The 27182-nt window shown below is 43.9% G+C and overlaps 1 protein-coding gene across 32 annotated transcripts in view; it reads left to right on the top strand.

Annotated features, from left to right (window-relative positions):
• The window catches only part of NHS (NHS actin remodeling regulator), a 501937-nt gene that overhangs the window by 231133 nt on the left and 243622 nt on the right, over positions 1-27182 (top strand). For 14 of the 32 annotated variants that reach the window (XM_044937036.2, XM_044937040.2, XM_044937031.2 and 11 more), the window contains 3 exons: positions 1603-1746; positions 8409-8474; positions 8988-9097. The exons of 1 other annotated variant lie outside the window; for it this stretch is intronic. In XM_044937036.2, coding sequence (XP_044792971.2) covers positions 1668-1746; positions 8409-8474; positions 8988-9097 — 255 coding nt within the window. In that variant the 5' untranslated portion in view covers positions 1603-1667. Of the gene's footprint in view, positions 1-1602; positions 1747-8408; positions 8475-8935; positions 9098-27182 lie in introns of those variants that run through there. 17 more of the 32 variants (XM_044937050.2, XM_044937051.2, XM_044937047.2 and 14 more) reach the window with 6 other exon arrangements.

Raw genomic sequence — 27182 nt, forward strand, 5'->3', positions numbered from 1 at the left:
TCTTTTGCAGCAGTCCATCAGGGCAAGCCCTTCTCTGGGACAAGAGTTGATCCTAACCTGAAATGACCCAGCTCAAAGTAGTCTGTGGACAGAATTCAGAAAGTTTGGGAAGAAATGACATCTTCAGTTTCACTAAGCTTAACCTAAAATTTGACATTTCCTTCAATTCTAAATAAAGCCACAAACCACAGGAGTGTACCTGTGACTTGATTGCTAATAGAACTCATTGGCATTTCTGTATCATGTTACAACTACTAGAGCTCAAAATAGGCTCATTACTTTAAAGTCATGGTGGTATTAGACTCACCATTAGATCTTGTTATTTCGTGTGTTAGAGAAACAGGAATACATAATACTCTATTACCAATTTTCTGTTGAGTATTTGGATAACTGCATTTTGGTATGATTGATTTGCTTTATGAGCCTATGTATTTTCTTTTATCATTAAGCATTCTGAAAAGGGCTTCCCCAGCCTGCTGAAGAGGGCGTGGCACAGCAAGAATTAGGAACCCCTGCTCAAGGAAGTGATCCTCTGATGCGTGTACTCACTGTGGAGGCTGCTGCTCACCCTGGGGTCTCTAATTCATGGGACCTACACTGGTGTGTGTTAGTCTGAAGGAGGGAAAGCCTGAAGCTGAAATCCTGCAGTGGTCCTGGGGACAGTGAGTCAGGTGGATTGTAGTCTAGGGACAAAGCTATCAAGGGGTGGAACAATGACTTCAAGAGGACAGTGGCAGGCAGCCTTTAATTAAAGTCCCCCCACCCCGATGCACTCGCCCCATGGTATGTGTGTGAACATGCACCATGGAGTGCATGTCTTCCTATCTGGCATTAATTGGCCCCATATGCTTTGTATAGTGGGATGAACTGAGACTTTAGTTGTTGCCTCTCTTTTGTGGTTGAAAAGGAAGTAAATTGGGCACATTTTTGTTCAGGAGCCTGAGTCTGAGTCTTTGGATCTTCATTGATTTGTAGGCCAAGTCATGTCATTAGAGCTCATTTAGGCTGGGTTATCCAGGGCTTCCCAAGTAGTGCTAGTGGTAGAGAATCCACCTGCCAATGCAGGAGACACAGGAGACCTGGGTTCGATCCCTGGGTCAGGAAGATCCTCTGGAAAAGGAAATGGCAACCCACTCCAGTATTCTTGCCTGTAAAATCCCACAGACAGAGGAGTCTGCCAGGCTGCATCCGTGGTGTCACAAAAGAGTCGGACACGACTTAGTGACTAAACCATACAGGACTTAGCCATTGCAGAGCCACATAAAGGAAGCTATGGGGTAGATGATATGAAGGGATAAATTCAGGGCAGAAGGGCCCACAGAAGATGTGGGCTGGAGGCAACTTAGAACTCTTCATGGGCACCATATTGTCGGTGTCCCCGGCCATTGCCAATCCCAGATGAACTCTGAACCACCCCCAGTATCTACACTCAGAGATACTGACTCCTCCTCTAGTCTAGTCACAGGCATTCCCTCTTCTCATTCTGCTAGTGAGGAGTCTATAAGTTCAGTTCAGCAGCTGAATATTGACTAGACAGCCACTGGGGAAAAGGAACACAGGTTTGGTGTTTGGAGCCTGAAGTTCTAACTTTTCCTATTCTAGTGACTGCAGCATGATCTTGGGAGTGCTGTGTTGCCTCTGTCCACTTCAGCTTCCTCATCTGCTAAATGAGTTCAATCAAGGCCCTGCTTAGAATTCTCATGAGCACCAAAGGTTATGAAAACACATGGAGAAGATCAGAACTTGGTGAGAGCAGAGGGGAATCTCATAAGGCACCTATGGGCTCCATCACAAGAGCCTCTCAGTGATTTAATGTTGTCTTTCCACTGAATGTTCAATGAAGAGTCTAAAGACCTGAGGTTCGTTTTATGCCTGGAATGCTTCTAGTGGTCAGCTGCCAGATTACGATGAAAGGCCTTTTATGCTCTATTACAGCAAGGTCCCAGTTGGTTTCTCCCCTTACCAGGTTGAGCACTAAGCTTGAGGATGAGGGTCTGGTGAGTGGGTGGATTTTCTTCTATTCAGAGGGTCCCAGAAGAGAGGATTGTAGGTAACAGTGAAGAACAGAGCAGAATCCCCCATTTGATTTCCTTACCTACTACCCTTGTTGGGGGCTGTCTTCCCCAGAAACTGGGAGCTGGAATCTCAGGTCTTGGGAAGGAACAAATGTAGTTTTTCATCCAAAAAAGGCTGGGAATCTTGGAGCTGGAAAAGGAGTTTCCCAGGACTCCTTAGCCAGATCAGTAGCTACCGGTGGCTTTATCCCCATACCCAAGAGCAGCCCTCCTGAAGAAGAAGTCTTCATCTTCTTCCTCCTCTTCATTCTCATCATCTTCATCATTGCATCACCATCACTACCATCACATATTCTGTGGGGCATGGTGCTGAGTGGTTTACATACATAGTGCCATTTAGCTCCCACAACCACACTTATGGCACTCAGGCACCTGAAGCTTAGAGAAGGCACATGACTTGTCCAGGGACACAGCTGGTCAAGTGGTAGAACTGGAAATTGAGCAGGTCTCCTTGAACACAAAGCCTCTACCCTCAACCAGCATGCCCTATGCGGTCTCTTTGGTGTTGAATAAGTTCTGATGAACACATGAGCAAATAGATAAAAGAGTAAATACCACAGCATGCAGAAAGGATGGCAGATTGTGGTAGTAGTGGATTTACTGAGGTGTCGTTTATTCTTTTATTGCCTCTTCACTTCCCGTCCCGAATGGTATAAACAGTGTTGCTCTGTCCCATGGATCTCACCTTGGAGTCTGACTGCTTTTGCTTCTTGGGGCAGTTGAACTCCTCCCTAAGCTCCACCAGGTGGCTTCTCAAGAGCTCCTGAGCCATAGACTGCAAGGTGGCACTCAGTCTGTGCCAGGGCTGACAGAACTGACTTGCTCATGTATAATATCATATGTGAAACAAATCGCCAGTCCAGGTTCGATGCATGATACTGGATGCTTGGGGCTGGTGCACTGGGATGACCCAGAGGGATGGGATGGGGAGGGAGGTGGGAGGGGGTTCAGGATGGGGAACACGTGTACACCTGTGGCAGATTCATGTTGATGTATGGCAAAGCCAATACAATATTGTAAAGTAATTAGCCTCCAATTAAAATAAATAAATTTATATTAAAAAAAAAAAGAACTGAGTTTCTCACAGAATTTCCTGGCGATACTTGCAGGCAAGTAGCCCCCTCCTGAGAGGAAGGAATTTAGAATTTGCAGAGAAAATGTGAGATCCATTTAGTGACCTATCCTGTCAGCCAGCCAGACACCAGGACTGACATCGTGTCTTTTTGAGGTGGGCAGGCCAGGAGTGTCTTGCTTCATATAAAATGTGAGTGCCCAGCCCTGAGAGGCCTTATGCTCAATTATAAAATAAAGTCCATTTGTTAACCCAGAAGACTTTGGCCTGTTGGTTTTTAGAAACATGCTGAAGGCCAGGCCTCTGAGCTAACCTCTGTTTAACTAAACAGAGATGGTAAATAATTGTCTGCAGACCTGGGATCTCAGGGCGAGGTAGAGGGGAAGAGGGCCAAGCAGTTCTCTCTTAATCCAGTCATCTTCAGTTCCATGTTGGGGACCAAAATACTGAACACAAGAAGAAAAAGCTCCAGAAGAGAGAACTGGATATGGCAGCCGGTGGTGGCAGCAGCCTGCCAGGGCAAGTGGTAATGCCATTTTAATTAGGCAAAAGCCTGAATGGGAGTCACGTGAAGGCCTTCTGCCGGGTGCCTTGGGTCGCTGGGAGAGAGGACGCACGCCCTTTGTGTGCTTTGCCAAAGCCCACCAGCTGCCGCCTTGCAGGAGGCTTACATCGAAGTCACTGGTTTCCAAAAGGGTGTCAAGCACACTGTGTGTGGCTGAATGAGAGGGACCCGACTTGCCTGAGTCCTGCCAACTCAGGCCTGGACTCGAGCCATCGCAGCCATGGCCCTGATTTCTAGACGGGTAAGGTGTTTCCAGAAGCTGTTGCAAGAACACATTGGAGAGGCGGGGGGACAGGAAAAGTAAGGGGAGAGGAAGAAAACGATAAGACTTAGGCTGGGCTTTGGAAGCTCAGAAGACTTGCTTTCTTTGCTCCAGACTTCTGAGTTTTGCACTTTATAGGCTGATAGCATCTTGTGCTCCTGAGAATGTCAGCTTTTGTTGATGATAATAATGATGAAGATAGCAATGGTGATAGTCATGATAGTAAAAATAAGCGAGCACTTAACAAGCACTTTCTATGGACCAGGCACTGTTCTCAGTGCATCTCTAGCTGCACTCTAGTCCTTTCACAGGATGTCTGCTGTTATTCCCATTTTAGGGATGAGGAAAGAGAAGCACAGAGAGGTTAAGTAACTTAACCTAAGACTCAGGTCCAGCAAGACAGGATTCAAAGCCCAGGACCATGGCATGCCAGCCAGAGGTAGGGCTCAGAAAAGGCTCCAGTGAACTCTGGACTCAAATGTGGAGAATGTCAGCTTGAGGAGAGCAGGAACCACATATGTCATGCTCACTCTGGGATCCAGGACAGAATGTTCTAGGCACAGTCCTTGTGCTCTTTCAGTACTTGTTGATACATTGATTTTTGACAAGGCAGAAAAATACCAGGACCTGTGATTTTGTAACATACAATTTTATGGATGGATGCTTCCATTCATTCACTCATTCGCTCCGGAGACATTGCACTGAGCATGTGTACCAGGCATTGTACTAGGTATTAGAAGTAGAAAAATGAATACAATGAGGTCTTCGCCCAGGAAGAGCTTGTGTCTGGAGGTAGATGCACCTGGATGTGATGTGCACAAATATGTCTTTGGCCCAGCCTCTTCTCTGCATTTCCCACACTTGCTCTCTGGGTCTCTCCTTAGGCTAAGACTTACCATGTTTTACACCGTGGTACATCATTTTGTTTTGTGCTCATACACGCCTTGTGTCCAGTAACAGATTAATGACTGTTGGAGGCCAGCTGCATGTGTTACTCACCATTGTCACCTCTAGAACAGTGCTGCTCAAAGTTTGGTCCACGCCCCGGTGGTGTTAGCATCACCTGGGAGCTGGTTATAAATGCTGACTCCTACTGACTTAGGAGCTCTGGGGTTAGGGCCCAGGAATTTGTGTTTGCCCATTTCTCCTGGTGATCCCAATGCAAGTTCAAGTTTAGATGCACTGCTAGGGTAGGGAGCCCAGGTCCTGTCATGTGTGGGTGCTCCATAAATAATCTTTGAATGATTGCATGCATATTGACACTGAGTGGAGGAACCGGGTTGGCCTTACTAGGTCTGGGCAGGACTCCAGGTATCTGTTTTGCCAAGTCTGAGGAGACTGTGGGGAGATGGAGTCATATTTCTCTCCCTCTCAAAAAAATTTGGATAGATGTACTTTAATGGCTGGGAAGATTAACTCCACCAGCATCAATGAGCATGTGACCTGATGGGAACCAAGTGGCCGGGCCAGTTTATAATGAAGGCCAGGAGATAAAACAGGGCGGAGTGAGAACTCCACACAGATGGTTCAGGGCATAATGCTAAAGCCACAAATGGAGAAGAATTGTATGGTTGGGACTCTTGTCTATTCCAGGACCATATTACAAATGAAACCCTCCCTGTTCTTGCCTATGTGGCAGAGCCTGGGTGTAAATCTCTTTCAAACAGGGATTTCTTTCCCATCCCTTTTGCCCTTTTCTCTTTCTTGAACTCGCATCCCTCCCCAGCTCCTTCCTTCTTTCCGCCCAAAGGGTATTGTTGTCCAGGCTTTGATCAGGATTCAAACTACCCTGTGGCCTGACATTTGTCAAGGGCAGGGATGTGTGGGCTTCTGTGAGTAATCAGCAGCTGTTTTGGAGTCATGGTTTTAAGGAATCTCCCTCCCTTCGTACTATGACGGTTCCCTCCTCCCAGCACCTCCCCCCACCCCACCCGAAAAACCTTGCCTAAGAGCAGTTGGCTCAGTATAATAAAACACAGCTTGGCATCAGGAGCTACATAAACAAGAGACATTTAATAAACTGTGTAGCATTTTGGCAGTGGGAGGGACAGTAGCAGCCAGAGACACATATGGTGGACTTAACGGCATCCTGGATTCATGGGAAGAGGATCCCTGGGTTTAGCTCTCTGAGATGAGGAGGTGGGGTGAACAAGGGGTTAGAAAGACTAGGCTGTTTCAGCATCCTTGTGAGCACTGCTCTCCCTGGGTTTTCCTAAGAATAAGGCTTATTTATGTGATTTGATAAACATTTAGGTGGTGCTCATTCTGGGCCAGGCACTGTTCTCTAAACCCTATGCATATTTTTAAACACCTTTCTTGAGGTGTAATTTATGTATCAAGCCATTCACTTGTTTTGAGGGTACCATCCAATGATTTTTATAGTAAGTTGAAGAGTCGCGCTGCCACCATCACGGTCTGACTGCGGAACATGTCTCTCAGCCCTCCTGCCCTGCCACAGTCAATCCCCAATCTCACCACAGCCCCAGGCAGCTACTAACCTACTTTCTCTCCCAATGAATTGGCCTTTTCCAGAAAGCTCTTATAAATGAGATCCTGTAATATGTGATCTTTGGTGATTGGCTTCTTTCACTGAATGTAGTGCATCTGAAGTTGGTTCCTTTTTATTGCCAAGTAGTATTCGGTGGTATAGTTACAGTGCTTTTTATTCATTATCTCAGTTCCTCCTCACGGCAGTCTCACCATTCACAGATGCGGAAACTGAGGTGCCGTCAGTACTTTGGAGCACAATGATTCTTTTCTGTGAACGACCACCGAGTTTCTAAAACCTCAATACTTGGTTTTGTGTGATCAGTTAAGGTTTCCTTGACTGCTTAATTTGTGCCTGGAACTTCACTAGGTGCTCTGAGGGATGGAGACAGATTTCTAGTAATACTTTCCAAGAATTTAGCACTCTGCCTGGTAGACCAGATGCAGATGCACATAGTAATGTAGCTCCCCGAGGGTCACATAGGATCATGTATGACCTAAAGCCGAAATGGTACTCCAGGTAGAGGAGATCAACAAGAAGAGGCTGATGTCAGTGTGAAGTGCTGAGGAAAACGTTTCAGAGGCCATGGCCAGGAGCCAGTTCTAGCCCCTTGGCCTAATCAGTCCCCAGTTTCATGAGTGGAAGCTTGTAATTGTTGAGAACCCGCCCTGTGTTTTAATGTCCCTTCCACCCACAAAGTTTTCTGCTTGTTATGTTCCAACTTTTAGATCCCATCTGTGTCTATAATTATACCAAGAGGCTTTTCCTCTTAAGCTGTTTTTAATAGAAATGTCTTGAAGGGGTTTTGCTCTCTTTAGAAAAACTGGTTAGCCAAGGCACAGGACTTTGTGTGTGTGTGTGTGTGTGTGTTTATTGTAAAATGCCTTACAGCATCTAGATCTCAGGTTGGCCACTAAACCCTGGCAGACAAGAATTCAGAAGTAAGAATAATACATGGAAGTACATTGAAATTGCTAGAAGGCCTGGTTTAGGTAGCTCGTGCTATGTAACAAACCACCTCAAAACTTCATGGCTTAAAACAACACCATTTATTTTGCTCATAATATTGTGGATTGTAAGGGCAGTTCGTCTCTCTCGACTGGCTCAGCTGGCCTCTGTTGGCCTCCTGGATGTATCTGTGGCCAACAGGCAGGTCAGCGGGTCATGGCAGGCTGTTAGTCAGGGCGTGGCTCTTGGCTCGGGTGCCTTGCGTCTCTTCCATGTGGCCTCGTATCTCCAGCAGGCTAGCTTGGGCTTGTTTACAGGTGGACACAGGGCTCTCAAGAGCAGCAACAGAGGGCAAGTCCCAGTTCACAAGCGCTTTTGCAAGCCACTGCTGCATAGTGTTTGCTAATGGTCCATTGGTCAAAGCAAGGCACGTGACCAGCTGCAGTTCAAGGAGTGGGAAAATCAGTTCCACCGCTTGAAGGGAGATCTGCAGTGTCAGATTTCAAGGGTGTGAATGCAAGGAGACGGTGAATCTGTAGCCATTTTAATAATCATTCTCCAAGTCAGAGAATAAATAGCAATAACATTAGCCAACATCTACTAAATGTGTACGAGCTGCAGGTACTGTTAGAAGTACTTTATATAGGTATCTTAAGGTGTTTCAATCACACCGTGGCCCTGAGAGCTAGGTATTACCATTTCTCCCATTTTTCAGAGGAATAACTTGACTCTCTGAGAAGTTAAGTAACTTGCCCAAAGCCACACAATTAAATTAGTAAGAGGTGGCCCCAGATTTTCATGCAGGCAGCCTTGCTCCAGAGCCTGTGGACTCTTTCCCACTGTGCCATCTTACCCGTTAACTGGTTAGTGAAATTGAGTTGATGTGCTACCAAACTATAGGCCTAAGACTAATATTTACTAACATGTATTGAAGACTTAGAATATGCCTGGCTCCATTCCAAACACTTTTAACATATTGTGGCATTTCATTCCTACAGCTGTCTGCTCCATCAAGGACTGCTTCCATCCCCATTTTCTAGATGAGGAAACCCAAGCTCCAAGAAGTAAGTTATATGTTAAGGCTGTACAACTTGTACACAAGCAAGCTAATACTCAACTCTCCAAGGAGTTTACACTCTTATCTAATTTACAGCATAATTTCACTTACCCAGACTTTATTTCATAGTCTCAATTTACAGTGGTGGTGGGGGTGGGGGGTGGGATCTTGGAATTCTCTGAAACATAGCTGATAATAACAAGGAATAAAGGCATCTAGAGATGCAGCAAGAATTGTCCTCACAAAACCCACGCATTTGTCAGGGGAGTTTATTCGTTTGTTGTCCACTGTACCTAGTGGGGCCAACTAGGCTCTCAGGGATCAAGGTGGTGGCCCAGTGACCATTTAAGACCTGTGCAAAAGCAGCTTTTTGCCTCCAGAGGTGGTTGCTTCCTCACTGAGAGGGTTTGCACCTGGCCTTCAGGGCAGTTCTTCAAGGTAGATAGAGTCTAATGCTCTGGTTGGCAGTATTTGGACATTGGTATAATGCTGCAAAGTGCTTCAATTCCTGGGATGAAAGATACAGAAGATAGGTTGGATCATGAGAGCATTCACTGCGGCTGGTTAAGTCATGGACATACGCATGCATCTTCAGTGGAACCAGGAGAGAAAGGAGACTCACGTTTCAAGGTAAGGTGGTTTCAGCGATTACAAGTGTGGATTGTAGGTGACTGGGGTGCAGAGTTTGACCAGGACTCAGGAGCTTTAGGATGGATTTGGTGAGAGTACAATGATACTATAGGGTGATGAAATGATGCAATTGGCTGTTCAGCTCATTAAAGTCTTCGTAAATGCCCTGGAGCCGAAAATATGGAAAGAATTAGAGTAGCACTTTGGAGGAGGCCTCCACTGAAATTTATTCTCTGTGTGTCATATATGGTCAAGACAGCAGCAAACAGCATGGAAGGAAAGGGCTCTTTGTGCCCTTGTTGGTGTGGGGCTCAGATGGGGCTGAGGTCATTCATTGTTAATCTTTGTACTGGTATTTGTGGAGGGGAATAAAAATGAAATTCCCTTTGGCTAATTTCCCAGATTGCTGGAGCCATTCATTGCTAGAGGCTCAAGAACTAGGTTGCCTGCATCTTAGAAGAATCTGCTCTCCCAGAGGGGAAAAAGCCTACTCTGTACACAGTGGAGGCTGGCATCTAGGGAGCGTTTTCTTTCTCTGGAAACACACCTTTGTATGTGTTCTTGTTTTTCACCTCTACATATACCTGTGTGTGCAGAAATTTCCATTGGTCTGTTTGCCTTGTCTATTTTGAAAGCATCAAGTTCTTCAGTGTACGGTGCTAGTTTATTATGAGTAGCATCCAGCATGCCCAAGCTGCTTTATATACATTTCCTGGTAGAGTTGATATCTGACTAGATACTTATCCAGCAGTGCCCTTTTGGCCCCCAGGAGAACTGGTCTTTGCCCGTCTTTTCTCTCATGTATGGCCTGCCCTCAGTATAGAATGGGAGTTGAATGTCTAGCATATGGGAATTAGCTGTGACACTGGGTGTGCACACGTGTGCTGTAAAATGACATGTATATGCATGCATGTGCCTTCCTCTAAAGACATACAGCGCACATACGCTTATCATGGGGGTAATCAAATAAAGTTTTGCCCTCCTGTCCTGACGGGCATCATATTTACCTCACTGACCATGAGAGAGCTGCAGTGGATTGGACAGGCAGGTGAGGCTGGGGAGGGGGAGTTTGAGATGCCATATGGAAGTAGTTGGAAAACAGATGGGGGAAGTCTGGAAAAATCCAATTTGTTGTCCTCAGGTATTTTAAGGAATGTCTTGACATTAGGGTGTTAGAAAGGATTTCAGAGCCCAAGTTAGAATTAGATGATACAAAGCTTCCCCGGTAGGATTGGTATATAACTAACCACTGAATAATGATGTTTCATTCAGGGCTGAGGGATCAGTGGAAAGACTATGTCTGTGTATTGGGCAGAGTTTGAGTGGAAGGAGTTGGCTAGAGTTGGGGTAACCAGGCACCTCTTAGTGGAAAGAAAAAAGTCTGAAAATAATCTTACTGTAATCTTGTCAACAATAAAATGGAAAGGGGGAACAGAAAGTTTCTCTGCATCGCTGGGGAAGGAGCCTGTGCCAGTAGATCTGTTGTTACCCAGCATCAGACCCCTAATACTTCATTCTTAATTATCATCTCTGAAAGGGGTTTTGATGTAGTCCCAAAACATAGACCTTACTGCCCTGGACCATGCATCCATCCAACTTGGATCTATTGACTGTACCTCTAGAGGTGATGGAAGCTCATTTGATGTGTTTGATCCCATGATGGGAGCAACAGCATGCCCTCTTCAGAGGATTCTTTCATGGGCTTCAGTTGAAGAAGTCATGTTTGCAGTTACCTATAAGCCCAAGATGTTCCTATGAACCAACTGTTAAGGGATTGTGGCCAGTGGCTCCACATGGAGTGAAGGCTTTCTTTCTATTGGCTCCTGTACACAGCATCTAGTCTTAGGGCAGGAGAGCTTAGAAGGCCTGGGAGGGCTTCAGACCTCTGCATCTTAGCCATGGAGACATGACGGAAACAGTCCTGGGTCTCTGCCTCCACTCCTGATCCACTGCTCTTTCTGCTGTTTCCCAGTTTCTCTTGTCCCCTACATTACCGTAATGCTCCTAAGGAACAAAGATGATCCCATCTAAGTTGCCTTTTTTCCTTTCAGTTTCAAAAGAAGACACAGAAATGTTACCTTTACTTACTACAGGGAGTGGCTCTAGTTTCCCCAAACTCTTACTCTTTCCTTTCAGTGTCAAACATGGCATCTCATCTCTTGGTTTCATTTCAAGCTAAACAAATGAACTTAATAACATTGCATTTTAATAAGAGTTGGACATATGGGTTCCTGCTACTTCAGGACTTTTTCTTGAGGATGGGGGGTCATAGAGTGGTGACGTCAACTTTCATAGTGATTAACATTGGATTTTTAGTTTACCATTCTTCCAAATGATACTTTTGCCAATTATAATTGAACATGTTCTTTTTTTTTAAATTTTATTTTATTTTATTCATTTTTTTAAATTTTATTTTATTTTTAAACTTTACATAATTGTATTAGTTTTGCCAAATATCAAAATGAATCTGCCACAGGTATACATGTGTTCCCCATCCTGAACCCTCCTCCCTCCTCCCTCCCCATTCCATCCCTCTGGGTCGTCCCAGTGCACCAGCCCCAAGCATCCAGTATCGTGCATCGAACCTGGACTGGCAACTCATTTCATACATGATATTTTACATGTTTCAATTCCATTCTCCCAAATCTTCCCACCCTCTCCCTCTCCCCCAGAGTCCATAAGACTGTTCTATACATCAGTGTCTCTTTTGCTGTCTCGTACACAGGGTTATTGTTACCATCTTTCTAAATTCCATATATATGCGTTAGTATACTGTATTGGTGTTTTTCTTTCTGGCTTACTTCACTCTGTATAATAGGCTCCAGTTTCATCCACCTCATTAGAACTGATTCAAATGCATTCTTTTAATGGCTGAGTAATACTCCATTGTGTATATGTGCCACAGCTTTCTTATCCATTCATCTGCTGATGGACATCTAGGTTGCTTCCATGTCCTGGCTATTATAAACAGTGCTGCGATGAACATTGGGGTACACGTGTCTCTTTCCCTTCTGTGTGTATGCCCAGCAGTGGGATTGCTGGATCATAAGGCAGGTCTATTTCCAGTTTTTTAAGGAATCTCCACGCTGTTCTCCATAGTGGCTGTACTAGTTTGCATTCCCACCAACAGTGTAAGAGGGTTCCCTTTTCTCCACACCCTCTCCAGCATTTATTACTTGTAGACTTTTGGATCACAGCCATTCTGACTGGTGTGAAATGGTACCTCATAGTGGTTTTGATTTGCATTTCTCTGATAATGAGTGATGTTGAGCATCTTTTCATGTGTTTGTTAGCCATCTGTGTGTCTTCTTTGGAGAAATGTCTATTTAGTTCTTTGGCCCATTTTTTGATTGGGTCATTTATTTTTCTGGAGTTGAGCTGTAGGAGTTGCTTGTATATTCTCGAGATTAGTTGTTTGTCAGTTGCTTCATTTGCTATTATCTTCTCCCATTCTGAAGGCTGTCTTTTCACCTTGCTAATAGTTTCCTTTGATGTGCAGAAGCTTTTAAGGTTAATTAGGTCCCATTTGTTTATTTTTGCTTTTATTTCCAATATTCTGGGAGGTGGGTCATAGAGGATCCTGCTGTGATGTATGTCAGAGAGTGTTTTGCCTATGTTCTCCTCTAGGAGTTTTATAGTTTCTGGTCTTACGTTTAGATCTTTAATCAATTTTGAGTTTATTTTTGTGTATGGTGTTAGAAAGTGTTCTAGTTTCATTCTTTTACAAGTGGTTGACCAGATTTCCCAGCACCACTTGTTAAAGAGATTGTCTTTAATCCATTGTATATTCTTGCCTCCTTTGTCAAAGATAAGGTGTCCATATGTGCGTGGATTTATCTCTGGGCTTTCTATTTTGTTCCATTGATCTATATTTCTGTCTTTGTGCCAGTACCATACTGTCTTGATAACTGTGGCTTTGTAGTAGAGCCTGAAGTCGGGTAGGTTGATTCCTCCAGTTCCATTCTTCTTTCTCAAGATCGCTTTGGCTATTCGAGGTTTTTTGTATTTCCATACAAATTGTGAAATTATTTGTTCTAGCTCTGTGAAGAATACTGTTGGTAGCTTGATAGGGATTGCATTGAATCTATAGATTGCTTTGCTCATTTTCACTATATTGATTCTTCCAATCCATGAACATGGTATATTTCTCCATCTGTTAGTGTCCTCTTTGATTTCTTTTACCAGTGTTTTATAGTTTTCTATATATAGGTCTTTAGTTTCTTTAGGTAGATATATTCCTAAGTATTTTATTCTTTCCATTGCAATGGTGAATGGAATTGTTTCCTTAATTTCTCTTTCTGTTTTCTCATTATTAGTGTATAGGAATGCAAGTGATTTCTGTGTGTTGATTTTATATCCTGCAACTTTACTATAGTCATTGATTAGTTCTAGTAATTTTCTGGTGGAGTCTTTAGGGTTTTCTCTGTAGAGGATCATGTTCTTAGAACCTCAATTTTCTCACCTAAAGTTATTCCCCTAGACATACTTTTAAAATTTTTAATTAATTACCATTTTACTGATTAATTACTTAATTGGCTCTTAACCCAATAATTGAATAGTGTAGTTTTAACAGAAAAAGCAAAAAAGAAAACAAAACCAAACAAAGTCCACACAAGGAATTTTTTCTTAGCTAGAAATATTTCTGGATTGATTGGACAGTCACGTGGCAGGGTGGGGAGAGGGGCACATTGTTCCCTCCTGCCCATAGGAAAATCATTATTCTGACTTCTAACACCATGGATTCATTTTGCTTATTTTTGTACTTCACATAAATGGAATCATACAGTATGTGCCTTTTTGTAGCTGGCCTCTTCTGCTCCACATATGTTTGTGAGATTCAAGCCTGTCGTGGATATAGCAGGGCTCATTCATCCATATCGCTATATGGCATTCCATCACGGAAATAGGCTGCAATGCATTTATTTATCCAGCCTGTTGTCCATGGGCATTTGGGTCTTTTCTGGTTTAAGACTATGCCGAAGAGTGATTCTATGAACATTCTTGTCCATGACTTTTGGAGAATATATGTTTATATTTCTTGTGGATAGATACATATCCCAAAGAAGAAATTCTGGATCATTCAGGAGGGATTATTTAGCCAGAAATCTTGTTTTGTTCCTCTCTTCCCACCCTGCCATCTTCTGTAGGTGATGGTAGTTATGGGAGTTTAGGCCTGGATGGGGCCTCTCAGAACATAGACCTGGCTGGTGTTTTTCTGATTCTGCCTTCAACTGGAGCAGTGCCCCTTTTATCTGGCTCAGAGACAATGCTAGAATTCCACACAATATTTAAGAACAAGTTCTATAGTTTTAAAAAAAAAAGGGGTTTGGAAACAGATGCTTTTGGTTAAGAGAGGGGAAAACAGGCCTCCATGACGGCCTTGGGAGGGCCAATGCGCCTGGACGGTGCTGGCTCTTTATGGCTGTTTCTTCACTCAGCCCTCCCATCAGTCCTAGGAAGCCACCATGTCCTTTTTCCTGTTTTACAGCTGAGAAAACTAAAGGGCAAAGCAGTTAGGTGACATTCCAAAGCACAGACATCTAAAAGAGAGCTGAACCCAAGCAGTCTGACTCCAGGACTCCTCTCCTTAATGATCCAAACCAGAACATTCTGCTCCCATGCACTCCATTTCACAATCTCTCACAGACTGTCAAGAGCCAGTGCGATACATTTTGGTCACAGTGTTTGACCCTTCTGGTCCAAATTTTCATTTCCCTGGTAAAGCTATTGCCCAAGGAGCCACAGTATCATAGAGACAGGCCCAAATAAAAATGATCCCCTTAGTCTCTTTTCTTCCCCTTTATAAGCCCATTTCAGAGCAGGATCTAACCCTTTGTCTTAGCCCTTCTGCATGCTCATTCCTCTGTGAGTATTGCTCAAAACCTGGGAGATAAGCATGATTAATATTACTAGCCCTTATTTCAGAGAATGAAATGGCACCCCAATCCAGTACTCTTGCCTGGAAAATCCCATGGGCAGAGGAATCTGGTAGGCTGCAGTCCATGGGGTCGTGAAGAGTCAGACACAACTGAGTGACTTCACTTTTACTTTTCACTTTCATGCATTGGAGAAGGAAATGGCTACCCACTCCAGTGTTCTTGCCTGGAGAATCCTAGGGATGGGGTAGCCTGGTGGGCTGCCATCTATGGGGTTGCACAGAGTCAGACACGACTGAAGTGACTTAGCAGCAGCAGCCGTTATTTTGTCTTTCTTCCCGCTCAGGTACCCCACCCCCCTCACTGCGCTCTAGCCACACTGGCCTACTCAGTATGCCTCAGAACCTTTGCACTCACTGTCCTTCCAGCTGGAATTCTCTTTCCCACATATTCTCATGTCTTAGTTTCTCGTTTCCTCCAGGGCTCTGCTCAAAGTCACCAAATTAACAGAGACCTTCTCTGACCTCCCTGTATCAAATTAACTCTTCATTGCTTTCCACTTCCTGACCTGCATCACTTTCCTTCCAAGTATTTCTGCTACCTGGCATGTGATAAATTGATTTGCTTTGTTTGTTTTATATCATTTCACAGACAAGGTAGGCTTTTGATCATTGTGCATCCTGGGCACACCAATAAATACTGAATGAATTAACGAAACTGGCTTGAAAATTCAGAAAATTGATACCCAAAGAAGGTAGCTGGAACTGACACTGAATGGGGGAAATTCTTAGGTGCCATATCCTTTTACATTTCCAATATTATTTTTGCATTCTTTCTTTTTTCTTGATTGTTCTCGTCAGAGGTTTATCTTTTCATTAGACTTTTCAAAGAACCAGCTTTTGGTTTGGTCGAGACTTTTATTTGATGCCTTTCTTCTTGTCCAACTCTGTATTTATTTACTTTGGTTTGTATATGTCTGTTTTATCTCCGTGCTTTAAAGATTGTTTGAGCACTGAGACCGTAGCCAACCACAACTGTGATGAGGCTTGCTGACTCAGTTAGACCTTGAACCTCCATGTTTGGGAGTCCGTGGTTTAAGTCTTTCCCTTTCCTGCCCTCCTGGTTTTACATGAGCCACTGGAGTGCAAAAGAGCAACACTTCGATTTTTAAAAAGGAACAGATTATCCAGTTATCATTTAAACTAAGCTATTTTTCAACAGCATCTCAGTTCCTTTGGATTGGTTTCTAACCTGTGAGTATGATTGTTATTATAGTATCATTTGTTAATGCCCTTCCTACAAATGTCTTCTATTAATTGCAGTGTTGCTTATATGATTTTACTGTTGTAATTAAAGCTATGGGGAGATGAAGGTTACACTAGAATGATAAAGTTCAAACCACATTTCAAGGCTCTTTTCTCTGGCTCTCAGTGAAATCTAACTATGCTAGAATAATAAGACAGGAAATCTATCTTTATAATTAGGAAACGAGTGGAGTCAGAAGGAAATGGTAAGAAGGTGCAGCGCTAAGGGCTGTTTCTCCCAGTGAGCACAGAAGCCAGTAGCAAATAGACCTGTGTGGACCAGGAGAATCCTGTGCATGGAACTTCACAAGTGGAGGTGTGTGCTTGGGGAGCAGGGCAGCCTAATATCTATTTAAAACCCTTAACCTCTGGGGTAAAGTTGTAGTCCAGAGAACACTGAATGGTTTCACAGGAGAAATGTCATCTGAGGAACCCTGCCTTATAAAGTGGTGGAGAAGTGGTCATAAATTTGTTTGGAGATTCTCATGTCTCCTTCTGGCTTTGGTTTGCAATCCGATAGGCTTGACTTTCCCCAGGAGTCCCCTGACACCATGTCCACTTGTGTTAAGATCAAGGCATTTAGTTGCTATGTGAAATGTGATCAGGGAAAGCACTGAGGATTCTGCATCTTGGAGAGGTGGTCTCTGACTTGAAGGAAAATTGGGGGCAAGAAAGAACTAAAGAGAAAGTGAAAGGGGGAAAGAGAGACATGAAGAGCAAGGGTGGGAGCCATGGCACCAGACAGATACATTTGGGCTGTTGAGGATAATGAAAAAGTAGACCAGTACTGCCCTCCTAAAGATGAACATTTCACCCAATTCAGCTTTTCAGGCTCCCACCATTGAGTTGCACAGTGAGAGATGAGTTGATTCCTAATGTTCCTTCCAGCTGGAACCTCCTTTGATTCCAGATACAAGTAACACCTTGTCTGTGAGGCAGGACAGCTTTCAAGGTCAGAGGTCAGTGGTTGTCACCTAGTGCCATCCAACTGTGAATATAGGAAGTGTTCCCTGCAGGTCCTGTGTACAAAGGCATTTGGGTCCAGTGTCTAGACAGTCACAGACTCAGGATAGGGGACTTTGTTGAGTCCTGTGGGAGTCAGTCTGGATTCTCTGGACTCCAGGTACAATGATCCAGTGGGATGGTGTAGGCACTATATGCAGAGCTGTTTTCACTAGTCAGTCCCTCAGTGTGTAATACTAAGGCAGTGTTCTCTTTTAGCAAATGGCATTCAAGTTCCAGATACCAGCTGTAGCAGGAGGAACAGGTTATGTTCTACTTTTTCAAATGTGTCAGAGAACAATGTGTATTAAGTATAAGTTCGACTAAGGAAGATTCGAATTTTCCAATGATAAGCAGAGAGTGAAAAGTTTCAGCATAAACACACATGATTTATTTACCAGACAATATCAAGAATATCAAGCCAGGCAAGGAAGCATGAGTGTGCTAGTAAAATCTTGACAAATACCAGAAGGAAAATGAGAACCCAACTTAGTAAGTGGTGGGAAAGAATCTGTAGTGATAGAATTCTTTTTATAGAGCCCATGTAGAAATAAGTGTAGTGTTCTTGAACAGTAGCCCATTTATACTGGACGACTTCTCTTTGACATATACAAGCAAGCCGGTTCACTGAGGATGACTCTTCCCATCGGAAGAGTAACCTGATTGTTTTTTTCTCAGCTTAATAACCATTTTACTGCTGACCAGAATATTCAGTTGTCAAGAACTCTAAGGCTGTAATGTCTTATATGGCAACCACTAGCCACTAGTGGCTACTGAGTGCTTGAAATGTGGCCAGTGTGATTAAAGAGCCGGATTTTAAATGTTATTTTATTTTAATCAATGTAAATTAAAAGACTGACACTTGATTCAGTTTTTGGAAAAGTTTTAGTATCTTTAGAGCAATTTTGGTATTGTGAATCTACTTTTCCAGCTGTTGATTTCATGAAATCAAAATACAGGTCAAGTATCCATATTTCTGATGAAAATTTATCACCCCAATTGAGAGGTCCTTTGGGTGTAAGAAAAACACATGGAATTTCAAAGACACACATGTATACCTGTGGCAGATTCATTTTGATATTTGGCAAAACTAATACAGTTATGTAAAGTTTAAAAATAAAATAAAATTTAAAAAAATATGAAAAAGAGAATGCAAAATACCTCATTAGTGTTTTTTTTACATTGATCACATTTTGAAATGATAGTATTTTAGACAGTGAGTTAAAATCCATTATGAAGCTTGATTTCACCAGATTCTTTTGCAGTTTTTCTTTTCTACTTTAAAATAAATGTGGCCACTGGAAAAAGTAAAGTTACAGATGTGGCTTGTCTTCTTGCATTACAGTTCAGTTGGATAGTGCTTTAGGTGCCACGTTTGGTGGTTAAGGCTAGCTTTGCCACTGAAGATTGAAATGAATTGAAATCTCAGGACGATGGTGGCCCCTCTAGCCTCACATGGAACTGAAAGTTTGCCTTGTTCTTTCTTTCAGTTCCTGAACCCAACCACTAGGTGATTTATCTAATGCAAATCTCTGTATGCTGGGAAAGCTAGGTTTTACTGGATTCTGGTGTGTTTAAGCCTTAAACTCGGTGAAGGATCTAGTTGGTAGATGGTTTCAGGATGCTGGGCTTCTTCCTAGAAACTATCTGAATCTGGGTTCCCTGGCCATACTCTGAGACAGAGGTTTGTGTTCAGGAAACTGGGGAAGCTGGCAGGATCAACACAGGCTGGAGGGAAGTAAGGGGACCAGCAGGGGAGGACTGGAATGGCCATGCCGCACGGTGGAGACGTCCGCTCTGGAGGCAAGTTGACCCTTTGGAGTCATACCAAATTGAGGTGAGGAGATTGGGCGTCCATGTCCACCAGTTGACCAGTCTTTGGGTGTAGGTTGCCTCTGGGGAAGGGACGGAATGAACCTTGAGGGAGGCAGCTCCATTCACAGATGGCAATTCCCAGAGCAGGAAACAGCAGCCAGCACTCCCAGTAGCTGGGGGTAGAAGCCCTCCATCTAGGACAGGGTGTCTGGGCAACCCGCCACAGCATCCACCATCACATCTCAGTCTTGCTCTAACCATCAGCCCCCAGCCAGACTTGGCAACACTAAACCTTTCGAGTGCCATCATCCTAGACCTGGAGAGTGAGGAGGAGGGTATGTGTCCTCTCAAATTCCTCTCCTTCCTGTTCTGGAATGAACCCTAATGTCTAGAACACAGAAAGATTGAGGGGTTGGGAGAAGGGAGAGAGGAAGGGAGAGGAAGAGAAGGGTGAATCCACAGCCTCCAGTGTCCTCAGTCCTACAGTGGTTGAGGTCTGCACAGTGCTGTCTCATCCTCCTCTAACTGCCGAATCGGTCCCTGGGAGCTTGACTCTGATTTTTCTCTGTGTGTCTATCTGTCCATCCATCTGGTGATTCTGTTTCCTCTTTTCAGTTGTGTCCTCTAGGCTACGTTTACATCATGATCCTGCTTCTTCCTAAGCATTTCCCCTGCGTATTTGTAAATGCCCAGTAGTCTGTGATCACTAGACAGGTACATTTCCCATAGACCTCTTCTGCTTCTTCAGCTCATTATCTGTAATTTAACAGCTGTGCGTGTCATGTGTGTCTGTGCTCAGACAGGGATGCGCACACTTTTAACTCCCACACACCTCTAAAAGTGTGTTAGCATGAACTGGGTTAAAGCTGCCCCCAGCTACCTCATTTCCCCTCTTGCCCTCCTCATCCCTTTCCTATCTTCAGCCGCCTCACTCTTTGCCTCTCATTTCACGCTGCCTCTAAGAGAGAAATCTTATTATTTCCAATTTAGGGGCTCCAAAAGCAAAGACATTACTTTGCCAACAAAGGTTTGTCTAGTCAAGGCTATGGTTTTTCCTGTGGTCATGTATGGATGTGAGAGTTGGACTGTGAAGAAGGCTGAGCACCGAAGAATTGATGTCTTTGAACTGTGGTGTTGAAGAAGACTCTTGAGAGTCCCTTGGACTGCAAGGAGATCCAACCAGTCCATTCTGAAGGAGATCAGCCCTGGGATTTCTTTGGAAGGAATGATGCTAAAGCTGAAACTCCAGTACTTTGGCCACCTCATGTGAAGAGTTGACTCATTGGAAAAGACTCTGATGCTGGGAGGGATTGGGGGCAAGAGGAGAAGGGGACGGCAGAGGATGAGATGGCTGGATGGCATCACTGACTCGGTGGACGTGAGTCTGAGTGAACTCCGGGAGTTGGTGATGGACAGGGAGGCCTGGCGTGCTGCGATTCATGGGGTCGCAAAGAGTCGGACACGACTGAGCAACTGATCTGATCTGATCTGATGCCCTCCCCTGGTACATGTCATGACCATTGCCAGCTTGTTACAGCATCACAAGAGAATTCGGAACTCTGATTTATCCACCAGAGGGAATGACTCAAGGGAGGATGGAGTGTGTGTGGGAGAATTGGCAGGGAAGGACCACAGTTTTCAGAGCTTTAGGATGCTTGAGATTAGCTGGGTTAGGTAACATGATGAATCTGATCAGTAGTCTAAAGGAAAAGCAAGGCAGCCTTTGTTTAATTTTCAAGATGGGCTGAAGACATGTCACTGGGGCTCTGGGACAGCTGTTGAGGAAAGCTATAATGAACTTCTTAATCCTTCTCTTTCTTTTCTTGGAAAATGGTATGTAGTGAGGATGGTCATATAGTTCATAACAGCTTCATTAGTCTCCCTCTGCCCTGCTCATCAGGCAGGAATTAGACATCTTCTGTTGGGGTCAGTTTGTGGGTCTGGCACATAGTGGGGACTCAGAAGATGTTCACTCAGTGTGCAGTCAGTCAGGTCTCTCAGCTGTCTTGATTTTGGTTCTCTCGGAAGTAAACTTGAGACAATGAGCCTAGTATAAGCTTCCCTGGTGACTCAGATGGTAAAGAATCCGCCTGCAATGCAGGAAACCTGGGTTCGATCCCTGGGTCAGGAAGATCTGCTGGAGGAGGGCATGGCAACCCACTCTAGCATTCTTGCCTGGAAAATCCCCAAGGACCTAGGAGTCTGGCCACGGGGTCACAAAGAGTCAGACACGACTGAGTGACTAAGCACATAGGTAGTTTATTTGGGGTATTTGGAAATACTAGTACATCATGAGGCTATGACACAGGGAAGGGGGGAGCCCATGGAGGGGTACTGCCAAGCTTAGTCCTGCAGGAGAATTATCTCTTGCATGGGGCAAGGGAGCTGGAGTATTTATACTCTGCCGTCCTGAATCAGGGCTTCCCTAGTGGCTCAGCTGGTAAAGAATCTGTCTGCAATGCGGGAGACCTGGGTTTGATCCGTGGGTTGGGAAGATCCCCTAGAGAAGGGAACGGCTACCCACTCCAGTATTCTGGCCTGGAGAATTCCATGGACTGTATAGTCTATGGGGTTGCAAAGAGTTGGACAGGACTGAGCGACTTTCACTTCACTTCCCGAGTCATTGGTTGGAGGCTGCTTCTGGGGGCGTTAGTTTGCCAGCATTTCCAGTCCACCTTGTGCATGGTCTGAGTGGCCTTTTACAGTACTGGTTCAGGAAAATTGGCCCTCAGGCTCAGAGATGCACACTGGCTGTTGAAAATGTACTGGTGCTAACCTGAAAGGTCTGAGGGATATGTATGGATCACTGACAGGATCTGCTCCAATAGCTAAGTTTTATTCATTTGTTCACTGAACAAGTATTTATTGAGCTGCTTCTATGTTCCTGTCACTGTCCTAAGTGTTGAGGATACAACAATAAACAAAGCACATGCAGATCTCTGCCAACAGAGCTTACAGTCTAAGCAGGAAGCTAGATTCTAAGGAGACCAACAGAGACAGAATACGTAAATTGTATAGCTTGTCAGGTGCTGAGAATGCTGTGAAAAATATAAAGGTGGAGGATATGGATTGCTGAGGGTGCCATATTAAATCAAGCAGTTGGGGGACACCTCATTGAATAGTTGACATGTGAGTAAAAATCTGGTGGGAATGTATTATGTGGAGATCTGGGAGCAAACAGTTCCAAGCAGAGGAAACAGTAATGCAAAGGTCCTGAGGCAGGAGTGTGTGCCTGGCATGTTCAAGGAAAAGCAAGGAGGCTTTGCTCTTGTGTGCTAGGAGCAGAATGGATGAGGCATGAAGTGCTGGGGTGGGGGCTACACTGCAGGTCACACAGAACCTTTGGGTGATTGTAGGTCCTTTGCCATTTACTTTGAATGAGACAAAGAGCCACTGAAGGGCTTTTTAACAAAGAAGGGACCTATTCTGGCTTATGTTGCTGTGCTGAGGACATACTGAGACAGGGGAGGGGTGGATGGAAGCAAGGAGGCCCATCAGGAAGCACATCTTCTAGAACCTTCCATTTCACTCCATATTCACTTCATGAATAAAAGTTGAGAGTCAGAACAGACCTCTTGAGGCTACATGCGGCATAACACATTTTCTGCTGCATTCTGTTGGCTTAAACAAGTCAAGATAAGCCTAGATTCATGGGAAGGAGAAATAGTCTCACCTCTTGATGGGGGGAGCTGCATAGTAATTTTGTATTGGGTGTGGAAACTAAAAAGGGCAATTACCATGACTATTTTGGCAAACAATCCTCCATGGTGAACAATGTCATGTTGAACTGCCAGTATCCCTGTTCTTAAAATGTCCTTGGGTCAGTCCTCATATGATGGAGTAAAATGGAAGGTCCAGAAAGATGTCCCGTGTTGAATGTAGACCATGGTGGCCATGTTGGCCATGTTGGTATATGGGTATGCATATACCAACTCAAGATTCAAGATGGGGTGTGGGCAAGTTGGAAAAGCACTTCCATGTAATGGCCTTGTTCCTTTTAACACCATGAAGTGTTTCTTTCTCAGCTTCCTTCTTCCCTTCTCATTGCTGCCTCTTCCAGGCCTCTGTGTCCTTCTTTATTGAGAATAAGCATCCATCTTTTGTATCATGAAGAGAACTTTCCAGATCTTTGGTAACTTTACTCTTGACCATTTTGCACTGAATCTCCCAGTTCACTTCCAGTAACTTCCAAGGGATTTTCCAAACTCAAATCAGGACCACAACTCTAATCCCCAAGATGAATTCTGTGCCAGTTGTTAATACTCCTTTTCTATCTGCTTTACTAATGGATGAGCCTCATTTAAGAGCGAAGCTATTCGGGGTTGTTCTCTGAGTAGTGTGGAGAGAAGTATTCTGAAGGTGATGTTGACCAAAAGGTCTGATACTAGGTTCTTGTATTAGAATAATTGATGGGTATGTTTCCTGACAGGGCTTCCCTGGTAGCTCAGCTGGTAGAGAATCTGCCTGTAGTGCAGGAGACCCTGTTTCAATTCCTAGGTTGGGAAGATCCCCTGGAGAACAGGTAGGCTACCCGCTCCAGTATTCTTGGGCTTCCCTGGTGGCTCAGACAGTAAAGAATCCATCTGCAATGTGGGAGACCTGGGTTCAATCCTTGGTTTGGGAAGATGTTTCCTGAGGTCTATACCTGTTTGTTTGTTTGTTTTTAATTTTTCTCCCAACACCTAAAACCTGGTAGACTCTCAGTTAATATGACCGTGGAATTGAGGTCAGTTTCTCCAGTAGTCTATCTGATACCTCAGACTTTCCCCTCTTCTTCTCAAGCTAGGGGGAAAGGATCTTGGAGCACTGCTGTAGATTAACCAGATTTTTGTAATCTAGTTCAGCACTGTCCAATAGAACTTTATATGATGACAGAAATGTTCCATATCTGTGCCAATATGATAGCCACCAGCCATTTATGGCTGGCTACTTAGCACTGATCATGTGGTTAGCACAACTGAGAGACTGGATTTTTAACTTGTTAATTTTATTTTAATTTCATTTGCAATTTTAGTTAATTTAAATTTGAACTTCAATACCAGAGTAGACTGTGCAGTTCTAGATAGTACTTCTCAAACTTTTCCACTGAAGTGTTCCTGGTGGTAAAGAAAAGAGAATTAATACCTTGATAGTATGGCAGGTACATGTTTTCAAATACAGAACTACTTGGAAGTCTTGACTTTAGAACCATGATGATTTTTGCATTCATGATATATGTGATTTTAAATATGTCTCCTCCACTGTGGAGCAGAGTGGATGGACCTCCTTAGCACACACTGCTGTGTACTCTTGTGGATTCATGTGTGCCAGCTGAGATAGGTGAATGCATTGCGAGGAAGCTGCCTTAAAGTTTAAACACCACATTCTTCCTATTTTGAGCACAGCCTAAGAATGAAAACATCTCATGCACCACCCATTCCATGTTAGGAATGACCTTCTGGCTGGTGTGAGCTAGAAACCTCTCACTGCAATGCAAACTGTCTATTTAATAAAAACAAAAAAATCCCCACCCCCCAGTAAGCTCTTCAAGTGCATTTGATGAATCTGGTGGTGTCCATAACTTTTTGTGACATTTACTTTAACAAGCCGTGGGGATGACTTGGTGGTCAGTGGACACTGACATTTAAGGAAGAGAAGACAAACTTTGCCTGCCCCTGACATGACTTTTTTCTTCTCCTGACTCATGGCCTTGCCTCCATGGAAACTTAGTTTCCTGAGAGACATCTTGTGTTTTCTGGGTTTTGGAAGTAATCTATTTTTTTTCTTTCAATATGCAGCCATAAATTAATTTCTCCATTGTGTGTCTGGCACAATTACTTGTAGTGAGTTGACTATGTTTTCCGTGGTGTTTGAACTTTGTCTTGTTCTGAGGGGTGTGCATGTGTGTGTGTGTGTCTGCACATGCTTTTCCTTAACATGGAATTTGCTCCATCTTGTTTAGAAGAAAAACATATGGAAAAAAGAGGATTTAAGGAAACAGATTTTACAGTATTACACAGATGCATTGTAACAACACCTATAAGTATGGCTGTTCAAGCGTGTAACTTCTGCACCAATCTAGACAAAGAACCTTGTCAGCACTCCCAGGAGCTTCTCTTTTGTCCCCTGCCAGTCCGTATATCCCACCCAGAGGTAACTATTCTGACATCTGTCACCAGAGATTAGTTTTGCTTGTTCTTGACCGTACATAAATGGAATCATACCAAATGTATTTTACAGCATTATGTCCATAAAATGCATCCATGTTGTTGTGTGGATCAGTACTTTATTTTTTAACTGCTCTACAGTATTCTGTGCTTTGCTGTGCTTAGTCACTCAGTTGTGTCTGACTCTTTGCAACCCCATGGACTGCAGCCCGCCAGGCTCCACTGTCCATGGGGATTCTCCAGGCAAGAATACGAGAGTGGGTTGCCATGCCTTCCTCCAGCGGGTCTTTCCCACCCAGGGATCGAGCCCAGGTCTCCCTCATTGCAGGCAGACTCTTTACTGTCCGAACCACGAGGGAAGCCCAAGAATACTGGAGTGGGTAGCCTATCCCTTCTCCAGGGGAACTTTCCGACCCAGGAGTCAAACTGGGATCTCCTGCATTGCAGGCAGATTCTTTACCAGCTGAGCTACCCAGGAACCCCTCTGCAGTTTTTTACTAGATGAATATACCACAGTTGATTTATCCACTTCCCCATTGATGAATGATATTTGGGTTGGTTCTAGCTTTTGACCGTTAGGAACAAAGCTACTGTGAAGAGTCTTGTCTTCTGATAGGTTTCCGCCCTCCATTGTTTTGATGTACACCAAGAAGTGGAATTACTGGGTTGTCAGGTTCAAAGGAAGGTTGGGTTGCTCTAACAGAGATTCCATCTAACAGTGGTTTAGACGAGAGAAGTTTACTTCTTCCTCATACAGTAGTCAGAGACCCAGGGTGTGTCCATTGGGGTGCTCTAGCATACCCAGAGAGATACCCCTGTTCTGATGGTCCAAGATGGCTGACCACCATGCCTACATTCCAGACTGGAAGGTGGAAAGACAAAGGGAAAGTCCCTTCCCTGCAGAGACAGACCTTCTGAGAGTGGGGCATGCCACTTCCACTGAGACTGTGATTCAATGCTACCCACCACCAGAGTGCCAGAGGTCATCTTTATTTTGAAGAGCCTTGTGCTGGGTGATAGATACCAGGATATTATGAAAAGTCTCTGCCACAGCTTACTTCTTGGGGTTGGCATATACCCCATTAGGGGGAATGAGTGTGCAGGTGTCAATGTTCAGCTCTTTTACACCTGGGCTAGGAGAATCTCTGAGAATTTTTCTTCACTCTTTGGAGCACTTACACTAGCCATCCCCCTCATCACTTGTATACAGATGTCTCCCTGATAATGTTTTGCTTTTGTATTTAATATTCTGAAAAGAGAAATTACTACTCATTATTTTCAACGTTATTATTTTCCTAGTAGGAGACTGTGTCTTGGCTCAGTCACTTATAAGTTTGTTTGGTCTTAAAATAGTTGCTTATTCTCTCTGAGCCTCTGTTTCACCATCCATGAAATGGAAATACAAATGCCTACCCTGATGAACCATTTTAAGTAATGGAGATAATATATTTTATACCCAGTATAACTGGAGCACCATGTGGTCCAGTCTTGGTGTACTGTCATGACAGAAAAATATCTGCCAGCTAGAAGATTAAGTGTAATTCTTGTTTAGAAGATCAGTTTATAACTCACAGCAATAGTTCTCAGTACTTGCCCCAGAACCTGCCTCTTTTCGTCTTTCAAACACACCTGAGCATCTTGGAAGGTTCTTTCTCTCCGTGTCCTCAGTTCCTCTCAGTTCTCCCAAACTCTCCCAGACAGTCTCCAGCATCCCACCTATGTGGGTGCTTCTCTTTTGTCCCTCTTCCTATTCCTACCTCTGTTCTTTTTTTTTCACTCAATAAATCTGAGGGAAAGAGGCTGTGATTTTTCTTATATCCTTAATGTTTTCTCCTGTAACACAGGACAAATATCTGCCACTTAGTAGACAATCAATGGTTGCTATTTTCATAACCATCCAGATGATAAAGACTGTTAGCCCTCTTTGCTTATCTAGGACCCT

The sequence above is a fragment of the Bubalus bubalis genome, chromosome X (genome assembly GCF_019923935.1).
Source record: "Bubalus bubalis isolate 160015118507 breed Murrah chromosome X, NDDB_SH_1, whole genome shotgun sequence".
NCBI lineage: Eukaryota > Metazoa > Chordata > Mammalia > Artiodactyla > Bovidae > Bubalus > Bubalus bubalis.